Source organism: Ursus maritimus, unplaced genomic scaffold (genome assembly GCF_017311325.1).
Source record: "Ursus maritimus isolate PB19 unplaced genomic scaffold, ASM1731132v1 scaffold_20, whole genome shotgun sequence".
Taxonomy (NCBI): Eukaryota; Metazoa; Chordata; class Mammalia; order Carnivora; family Ursidae; genus Ursus; species Ursus maritimus.
The window spans coordinates 51,048,071-51,058,154 of NW_024424453.1; the positions used below are offsets into that span (position 1 = coordinate 51,048,071).

General features: G+C 49.5%; 1 protein-coding gene across 5 annotated transcripts; it reads right to left on the bottom strand.

Annotated features, from left to right (window-relative positions):
* Positions 1–5,218: 5,218 nt before the first annotated feature.
* MYD88 (MYD88 innate immune signal transduction adaptor) lies at positions 5,219–8,893 on the bottom strand. Of its 5 annotated transcripts, none has more exons than XM_008710210.2 (5): positions 8,482–8,873; positions 7,479–7,613; positions 6,883–7,063; positions 6,616–6,707; positions 5,219–6,346 (listed from the first exon to the last, which is right to left on the bottom strand). In XM_008710210.2, exons 1-5 carry the CDS (start codon positions 8,807–8,809, stop codon positions 6,192–6,194), a joined length of 891 nt encoding a protein of 296 aa, XP_008708432.1. In that variant the 5' UTR covers positions 8,810–8,873; the 3' UTR covers positions 5,219–6,191. The 5 variants fall into 5 exon arrangements, with proteins under 5 accessions (XP_008708432.1, XP_040492894.1, XP_040492895.1 ...); XM_040636961.1 differs by having other exon boundaries at positions 6,326–6,346; positions 6,902–7,063; positions 8,482–8,879; XM_040636962.1 differs by having other exon boundaries at positions 6,326–6,346; positions 6,616–6,658; positions 6,874–7,063; positions 8,482–8,878.
* Between the last annotated feature and the right edge of the window lie 1,191 nt (positions 8,894–10,084).

A 10,084-nucleotide genomic window follows, 5' to 3' on the forward strand; every position in this document is an offset into this window, starting at 1 on the left:
GATCTTATTTAAATCTTCTGTTTCAGGGGTGCCTGGGTGGCTCAGTCGTTAAGCGTCTGCCTTCGGCTCAGGGCGTGATCCCGGCGTTATGGGATTGAGCCCCACATCAGTCTCCTCCGCTATGAGCCTGCTTCCTCCTCTCCCACTCCCCCTGCTTGTGTTCCCTCTCTCGCTGGCTGTCTCTATCTTTGTCGAATAAATAAATAAAATATTTAAAAAAAAATCTTCTGTTTCAGAAGGCCTTCTCGGTGCTGTCCAAGTTCAGGTTCCCTACTCAGCCTCTGTTGATATCCTGGGAAGTGCGGATGGGGGGTACCTAGTTACTGCTGGGCCTGGGTGGGAATTCAGTCTGCCCACTGAGCTCTGCTGATACCACCCTGGCTGGAGGGGGCAGGAGGCGTCGGTACTGCTCCCCTTGTGGCCTCCACGGACATGGTGGAGGACCACATTGCTGCTGGCAGGGGTGAAAATCCTGACTCTCCACTAGGCCTCTTCTGACACCACCTGGGCAAGTAGGAGTAGAAGTCTCGGGTCCCCATTTGGCCTGGCTGGCAGGGTATAGGTGGTATTGCAGTTTTTTCTACAGTTTTTATGGCTGGAGTAGAGTGGTTATTATCTAAAAGGTTTGTTTGTTTGTTTTGTTGTTATTTGTTTTTTAAGATTTTTTTGAAAGAGAGAGAGCACAAGCAGAGGGAGAGGCAGAGGGAGAGGGAGAGGGAGAAGTAGGCTCCCCACTGATCAGGGAGCCCTATGTGGGGCTTGATCCCAGGACCGCAAGATCAGGACCTGAGCTGAAGGCAGACATTTAACTGAGTAAGCCACCCAGGTGCCCCTAAAAGTTTTCTTTCTAGGCTGCCCCTTGCTAGTCCTTTGGGTAGAGAGAGCAAGTCCCCCCCCTTTTTTGGGTCTGTACCAATTAGTTTCTGGGTACAATTAGTACTGGGCTTCTCCAGTACTCAGTCTGAGCTATATAAGGCAAAAAGAAACCCTGGGAATCACCACCATGTCATTCTGTCAGTCCCCAGGTCCCTAGCCAGTCTGTCTTTTCTCCACTTTTCAGAGTGTCCTTATGTTTGTCTTATTATATGTGAAGTCCGGGGTTTTTTTGTTTTTGTTTTTGTTTTTTACCTATACTTAACAGAGGGAATAGGGAGACATGTGTTTACTCCATATTTTCCCAGGACCAGAAGTCCCCAGGGCCTTTTAGACCATTTACTCTGCATGATCTGGCATACAGCAGCCAGCAGAGCAGAGTTCCCCTGAATTGATGGTGAACTCCCTCCTCACCAACCGCCTACCAGCACAATGGCCCAATGTGTTCTGCTCTGTGATTCTGAGTTCACCTTCTAGAATTTGAAATCATTCCAGCCTGGTTTGAACAGGCATACTCCAGTTTTCCACCACTTGCCACTTCTCAGCCCCTCAGAATTCTCTCAACCAGAGGCCCCAAAGAGGCTGTTCCTGCATTGTTGAGGGAATGAACTGTATCTATGTCTTCCTGGCTTGGCTGAAGAGCCATGGTCCCCCTTTGCTACAAAGCAAGGCTTTCAGCATGGCCAAAAGGGAGCCATGGCCCTTCTCCCTGTGTCCAGGATCAGTGGGTCTGGTCCTTCTGAATGGCAAGCCATTCATGAAAGTCCCTTTGAAGATAAAGAAAAATATTTTGAGTTAAAATATTTTTGGTATACTACTTTTAAGCCTCAAAATTAATGAGTAATTTTTATAAAACCAATTGTCAGAGATGAGATTTTCAGATGTCTGAAAATATATTATCAAATTACCCCTTCACTTCCCCAACCAGATAAGAAAAGATTACTATTTGTTTCAGTCATTCATAATTAATGATTTTAAAATACCTAGCTTAGGGAGATGCAGCAAGAGAGACATCTGTCCAAGTGGAGTAGCAACAATGCCTGTACTCTTAAACTTAACGCATTTTTTAATTATCAAAAATTTTAGACACAAGAATAGAGAGAAAAAAATGAACTAATTTAATAACTATTGTATGGTTACATTTGCTTCATATATCCTTTATTATTTTTTTCTCAATTTACTTAAGTATTTAAAAACAAATCCCAGGGGCACCTGGGCGGCTCAGTCAGTTAAGCGTCTGCCTTCCGCTCAGGTCCTGATCTCAGGGTCCTGGGATTGAGCCCCGCCTCAGGCTCCCTGCTCAGCGGGGAGCCTGCTTCTCCTTCTCCCTCTGCCCCTCCCCTCTGCTAGTGCTCTCTCTCTCTCTCTCTCTCTCACTCAAATAAATAAATAAATTTTTTAAAAAATAAAAATAAAATAAAAACAAATCCCAGATACCTTTTATTTCATACCAATATACTTCAGATTTGGACTCTTTTAACAAATCTGGAAATTTTCTTGTGTAACTGCAATGCTATTACCACATCTTAAAAAAGATAGTGATCATTCTTTGGCATCATCTAATACCCAAATTTCCCCAATTGTCCCAAGAATGTCTTTTTTTTGAGGGGTAAAATATACGTGACATAAAATATTCCATCTTAACTATTTTTCAAGTATACAGTTCAGTAGTGTTAAGTACATTCACATTGTCATACAGCCAATCTACAGAACATTTTTCCTCGTGCAAAACTGAAACCTTGTACCCATTAAACAATGACTCTCCATTCTCTCCTCCCCTCACACTGGAAACCACCATTCTATTTTCTCTCTATAAATTTGACTCTTTTAGATAACTCATATAAATGGAATTATATAGTATTTGTCTTTTTGCAACTGGCTTATTTTACTTAGTGTAATGTCTTCAAGGTTTATTCATATTGCAACATGTGTTAGAATTCCATTCCTTTTTAAGGATGAATAGTATTCCATTGTATGTGCATACATTCTGCTTATCCATGCATCTGTCAAGGGGTATTTGGGTTGCTTACATGGTTTGTTTGTTGGGAATAACGCTGCTATGAATATGGGTGTACAACTATCTCTTCAAGACCTTGCTTTCAGTTCTTTTGGTTATATATTCAGAAGTGGAATTGCTGGATCATATGGTATTTCTGTATTTAATTTTTTGAGAAATTGCCATACCATTTTCCACAGCAACTGCACCATGTTAATTCCTACCAGCAGTGCACAGGGCTCCAAGTTTTCCACATCCTTGCCAACACTTGTTATTTTCTGGCATTGTTTTATTGATGGTAAGGGTCCTGATGGGTGTGATGTGGTATCGTGTGTGTGTGTGTGTGTGTGTGTGTGTGTGTGTTTGAGAGAGAAAGAGAGAGTGATGGGGGGAGGGGCAGAGGGAGAGAATCTTAAGCAGGCTCCATGCCCATGCAGAACCCAACATGGGGCTCAATCTCACGACCCTGAGATATGACCCGAGCCAAAATTGAGAGGCAGCCATTGAACCTACTGAGCCACCCAGGTGCCCCTTCTTGTGGTTTTGATTTGCCTTTTCCTAATGATTAGTGATGTTGAACATCTTTTCCTCTATTTATTAGTTATTTGTATGTTTCCTTTGGACAAATGTCTGTTAAGTCCCTTGCCCATTTTTAAATTGTGTTGTATTTCTTTTTTGTTGAGTTGTAGGAGTTCTGGATATTAACCTCTACCAGTTATATGACCCAAGGACGTCTTTTTACAATTGATCTATTTGAACCAGGATCCAACACAGTCACCCTATATTATATATATTTTATTGTCTAATCTGGAGGAAATCCCTCTCCTTGTTGTTTTCCCTGTCATTGACTTGTGGCAGAATTCAGGTTCACAGTCATGTAGACTTACAGTTTTCTATCTTAACTTTGGTGCTGCCCTCCAAAATTTTCTGCTTTTGCCCTTGATAATTTCAGCAGTGAAATTTCCCCTATTGAAAAATCAGTGTTTCTCAATCAAAGGTTCCTAGACTACGCCCAAAATGAGAAGAGGAAGCTTTCTTGGTATCTGGGAACCTGCCTGTGGGGAAGTGGACATTGGTGGAAGGAATGTAGGAGACGTATGAGAATCAGATGGGAGTGAAGTGAGCACATTCAGGTCACCAGCCTGGCCTGAAAGAATGGAAGTGTTTCCCATTACTCTACTGGTGTTACCGGGGGACTCCCCCACCCCCTGCCAACCCCATGACCAGGAGCGACCCAAAGACTATACGCCAGCCATAAGTGGCACAGGGCAGATCCTGGGGGACTCTTCCAGGACTACACTGGGGCTCTGCTTCCCAGGGGTCATTGGAGAGGTAAGTCCTGTCTCAGGGCTGCCCTGAATACCTGGGGCATTTCTAGGAGTCCCTGAGGGCACAGGGGCTAGGCTGAGGAGGCTCAGGAGCCAGGACATGGTGACAGAGACCACTGAGTGAAAAGCTATGGTCACTGATAATATCTGGGGACTCTAAAAGATCACTAGAGTTATCTCTTGGATTAGAATTATCACTGATTTTTAAAAATAATACATTTTCAAAATTTTCTTGAGTGAACAGTAAAAAAGTGACATTCTATTTAAAAATAGATCAAAACCAGGGCAACTGGCTGGCTCAGTCAGTAGAGAATGCAACTCTTGATCTCAGTCAGGGCTGTAAATTCAAGCCCCACATTGGGTGTAGAGATTACTTAAAAATAAAATCTTTAGGGGTACCTGGTGGCTCAGTTGGTTGTGTCTGACTCTTGAATTTGGCTCCGGTCATGATCTCAGCGTTGTGAGATCCACCCCCATGTTGGGCTCCATGCTAGACCTGGAGTCTTCTTGAGATTCTCTCTCACCCTCTCCCTCTGCCTCCCCTGCCACCTGCATGTATGCTCACTCACGCTCTCGCTCTAAAAAATAAAAAAATAAATAAATCTTAAAAAAAAATAAGAGTAAAAATAGGTCAAAGTCTTCAGGATTAACCGAGATATGCTTAAGGATGACCATTATTGATAACTGACTTCTCCAGAGATCTGTCGGCTGGAATGGAAGTTCTCCAGACTTTCCTTAGAGCCCAGAAGGGCCAAGCAAGAACCCAGAAATGTGGCACAATCCAGGGAAGACCAAGCGTGGTGGAGCGGAGCTGTCTCCCCAGAGTCTGGAACTGAGGCCCCTATTCCTGGTTCTGCCTGCAGCCCTGGTGAGGCTTGGGACCTGTGAGGAGGAGGCCCAGCCTTCTGGAAGCCCCTGCCAAACCCACTAGAGCCTACCCAATGGGCCAATTTCTTTTACCCAGGAGAGCTTTATCCCAGGTTACTGCTTCCAAACTCCCAGACACAAATGTTACCTGCTATTCCAAAAGTATAGAACTCTTTATTATAAACCCAGGATACAGAAAAGAAAGGATACACATAGGCATATCTCCGCTGTCTTTGAAATTCTCTGTGCATACAAAACAGGTATGAAAGATACTTTTTTCGAATTGTTTAAAAATAATCCCCAAGACCAAAGTGAGGATAAGTGCATGGTTAGCTAAGTGCTTCATCAGGATCATGCAGAGAGGGGCCTCCAGGTCCTCCCAGACCCTGAGGAAAGGTACTTTGCCCTAGCCCTGGCTGGGTGTGGAGCAGCAAAGACACATTTTCTATTAGATTTAGGGTCCTAGGGTCTGCCCTGGGACAGAGATCTGAGACCATGACATTTTCTCCCCTTGGGAGAGCTTGAAGATAACGAGCATACAAGTCCCCTGGGAGAGAAGAACAGCTGTGTCTACAGCTTACTTGCTCTGCGAGTTCAAGCAGCTCTTTCTTGCTCTGTGCTTCACTGAAGGCACAAATATGCTGGCATATAGGGTTCTTTCCAGAGTTAAGTTTCAATGAAGAGGGAAAAAAAGAGAAGGAATACAAGTGTGTCCCACCTTTGTCCAAGGTTAGGCCCCCTCGATAGTGATTCAAACCCAGCTACTGCCAGTTCTCCCCACTCTACTTAGTTCTCAGGTGGAGAAACTGAGGCCTAAGATGTGTGGACAGGTCAGGGCTGGTTCCACTGGTCGTTTTAGTGCCAGTGGCTCTGGATTTCACTGTCTTGGCTGATAACCCAGCATGCGGACATGCCACTTATAGCCACTGATTCCGTGCGGGACATGAAATGCCATGCCCACAGCTATGTACAGTGGCTACAGGTGTGTCTGCGGGATTGGCATCTCCAGGAATTGAGAGGCAAGTGGAGCACAGATTACCCCTACAACTGCAGGAGGAAGCAGAGGCAGAAGTACATGTACGGGCAGACAGATAGATGCACACATGACCAGGGTCCCACGGCAGTCCTCAGGGCAGGGACAGGGCCTTGGCGAGGCGAGTCCAGAACCAGGACTTGGTGCAGGGGTTTGTGTAGTCACAGACGGTGATGAACCGCAGGATGCTGGGGAACTCTTTCTTCATTGCCTTGTACTTGATGGGGATCAATCGCTTCTGATGGGCACCTGCAAGCCAAAGAGTTCCGAGCTGGCACCAGGCCCTCACCCCACAGTAGTGGAGGGATCAGTCCCCAGCCCAGGGGTTAACAGCCCTCCCCCCCAATAAGCACCCCTGGCACACATTCACCCACACAGGAGGCAGTTGTGTACACACATGCTCAGGTGTGCAGAAACCTACAGGAGTTCCTTGGTGCTGCATCCACGCCCTTGGTGAGGGACCGAAGGCATCCTAAGGCCCCGCCCACCCACTCCTCCGTGGCAAAGGCAGTGCTTACCCGGAGAGAGGCTGAGTGCAAACTTAGTCTGGAAGTCACATTCCTTGCTTTGCAGGTAATCATCAGAGACAACCACCACCATCCGGCGGCACCTAAGGGAGAGTGAACAGGCTGCAGGCACTGTGGCAACCTAGTTCAGCACACCCCCAGGGGACAGACTCATGAGGAGTCTACTGTGCCCAAGCTAGACAGGAGAATCCCAGCATCTGGATCTCTCAGGCAGGGCTTTGTGTACCCACCCACCTGCCCCCTGGCCACTTAGCCAACCTCTTTTCAATGAGCTCACTGGCAATGGACCAGACACAGGTGCCAGGCAGGACATCACGATCGGATACACACAACTTCAGCCGATAGTTTGTCTGTTCCAGCTGCCGGATCATCTCCTGAACAAATTGGATATCGCTGGGGCAGTAGCAGATGAAGGCATCAAAACGCTCGGGCATTTGCCCTGGGTGCAGAGCACAAGGATGATGTCAAAGCTCTACAGGCGAGGAGCCCAGCCAGGAACCCCAGTCTAGGTGACCCTCATTCTGAACCCTACACCAATCCTGAGACGACACTAAGAGAAAATGCCCTTACCTAGGAGAGGGAAGATGAGTGTCTCTCCCCTCACCCCTCCCCCTCCGGGGGCCAAGCCCTGGGTTGACCATGAAACAGACACATCGTTTCATGAGTCTCATACCACCTCAGAGGTAGGATTACTATTCTTCCCATTTCTTAGGTGAGGAAATGGGGAGATCAATCAGGGAGATTGAGTGACTTGCCCAAGAGGCCACAGCCCACCTGCTTTCAAAATCTATGCTTTCTAACACAATATCCGATGGCCCACCTGTCACACCTGGGGAGCAATATTGGATCCTTACCCAAGGGGTCATCAAGCATGGTGATGCCGCCCCGCTCTGGTGTCCGTGGGTCACTGCTGTCTACAGCAGGCACCTGTAAGGGCTTCTCAGACTCCTCCTGCTGCTGTTTCAGAATATACTTTTGGCAATCCTCCTCTGTGGAGAAGAGACAGGGTGTGGCAGTCTCCTCCGGTTTGTCCCATGCCTACCCACAGTTAGGATCCAGCCCTTTTCCCACTCCCTTAACTATGATGTGCTCCAGGCCTTTTCTGGCAAACTGGTGCCATCCACAGTTCAATAGCTCTGAAAAGTTGAGTTCCCATCTGGCTCTGACCATCCCAAAGGGATGTCATCGCTATTCTGGTCATCTGGAAAGTCATCAAGGCCAGGCTTGTGTCTTTCTGTCCCTTTGTCCTGGCCCTCCTTCCTAGAACTCCACAGAGTAGAACCCAAGGTCTGCTGCTTCTAGGACCCATGGCTGATAGGAGCAGGGGACTGGGCATGCAAGAACGGCTCAAGAGACCCAGAGGTTATGTGCAGTGAGGGCAGAGGCCCCAACCAAGCAAGATGCATCACCTGTGGGCCGCTGTTCCTACACCTATGCATGCATATTATGTGCCAGCGAGTGGCAGGAAGGGGTGCATTTCTCAGGGACCTGAGGTTTCCATGAGTGTCAGCTTTCAGTCCCTCACCTGCCCTGTTGCTCTACCTGAAGCAGTCCTGACTCCCCCACAAAGGACCCCGATTCTGACTCCTGGCCCTACCTGAAAGCCTTTGCCTAAGATGTTTCCCTATGTTCTCTGCCTCTCCCCAGCCTTCACCCCCTTTCTCCAGTTCCTATCACCCCACTGAAGGAGGGACCTGGCCTCACACGGTGGTACCACCTGTGCGGGTTGCCTCCAGCGCCCCCACCCCACCCCAGGCAGAAAAGGAGGACCTCTCCAGGGGAGGTTAGATGCTGAGGCTGGTGAAGGTCAGCTCCCTCATCGCCCTAGGTATGAGGCCCGGAAGCGCGTGTCCTCACCGATGCTGGGCCCCAGTTCCACCAACACGTCCTCGCGGCCCAGCTTGGTGAGCAGCTCAAGCAGGCGGCCCACCGAGGCCCCAGGGCGTCCCTGCCAGTCGTCCAGCAGCTTGCCCGTGGGGTCAGCGTGCGTCTCCAGATGCCGGATCTCCAAGTACTCGAAGCCCATCTCCTCGGCCAGCGCGGTCCAATCGGCCGCCACCTGCGTCCGCACGTTCAGGAACAGCGACAGGCGGCGCCGCACTCGCACGTTGAGAGCAGCCAGGGGCAGGGAGGACGTAGAGCAGACCGCGGACGCGGACTCCGCGCCGGAGACTTCTGCAGCCATGGCGGGATACCGCGGAGCCTCAGCGCTGTCGGGTCGCGTCGCCTGTCCGCGCTTCCTCCTTCCTTTACCGCCACCCCCGGCCCCGCCCCGCCGGTTTCTGTTTCCGAGAAGCGCCGCCCTGCCCTTCAATCTGGAGCCCCAGCAGCTGTGTGAAGGTGGGGATGCCCCACCTCCGCTATCGGGGTTTGGGGCAACAGGGGAGAAGGGAACCGGAGACCTGCCGTTTGAGGTCTGTGGAGGCCCACCGACCAGTCCTCCGGGGTCTAGTGCGGGGGCGGAGGGGCGTCACACGACCCTACTTTGGGGGTTGTAGGAAATAGGGGCCTTGCTCTTTGGGGTCTTGTAGAATCACATCCTTTCTGTGGGGGATCTGAGGGGTTGATATGGTATTGCCCTCGAGGATGGCGGGGAGGGGGCAAAGGAGGAGACATCCCCCCCCCCTCACGCCCGTCCCTGGATCTCTTGGGAAGGCACGATCCAGAGGTGAGGTGGGAAAGGGTATACTCCCTTCTGAAGTCTGAGGCATGCCATGGCCCTGCCTTTGAAAGGTGGGAACCCCTCTGGGGCTGGGGGTAACAGGGCACCCTGGCCTTTGGTGTCTAGGAGAAACCCAGTACTACTCTCTGGGGTCGAGGGAACACATTACTATTGGGAGTCAAGGGGGCAGCTGTCCTTGCTTTTTAGAGTGGTGGGGGGTTGGGGGGATGGGAAACACAGTCCTGCCATAAGGAGCTCTGGTCTTTCAGTTAGTAGGTATTTAGTGATCACCTACTAAGTGTCAAGCATGTTGCAGGCACCCCGGATACAATCCCCTCCCTGCCTCGGTGAAGACCCCAGCCTAGTGTGGGAGGTGGACACTAATTAAATAAACCCAAACCACTGTAAAATTGGTAGGTGCATGGTACTCTCCTTAGATAGGAAGTTTGTCACATCTCAACAACTTTATACGATCTGTTCTCCTGCCGTACCGGTCCCCAATTCCCTCCGTGTTCTCGAAAGACTTCCCAGGAGAGCACAAGCACGTCGGGGTAAGGGTCTGGGGCCTCTGGAAATTATTTAAGATCCCCAGCTTGGGTGCTGAGATCCGGGAACAGCAGAGAAAACAAGGGGGAAGAGGAATTAAGAGTCCACGCCTCCTGCCCAAGCAGGAAGCCGTGGGCGGGCGGGTTGGGGTTGGTGCTGGCTGTCTCCTCCTCCTGGGTTTGGTAACCTGCAGTGCGCAGGGTTATAGGGGAAACAGCCCCGGCTACGGCGGATTTTATTTCAAGATACTGA

Coding starts and splice junctions, on each gene's coding strand:
- MYD88 (XM_008710210.2), bottom strand. CDS start 8,809: ATGGCTGCAGAAGTCTCCGGCGCGGAGTCCGCGTCCGCGGTCTGCTCT. Junction 7,064..7,478: donor CATGCTTGATGACCCCTTGG/GTAAGGATCCAA, acceptor CTCTGCACCCAG/GGCAAATGCCCGAGCGTTTT. Junction 6,708..6,882: donor AGTGAGCTCATTGAAAAGAG/GTTGGCTAAGTG, acceptor ACTCTCCCTTAG/GTGCCGCCGGATGGTGGTGG.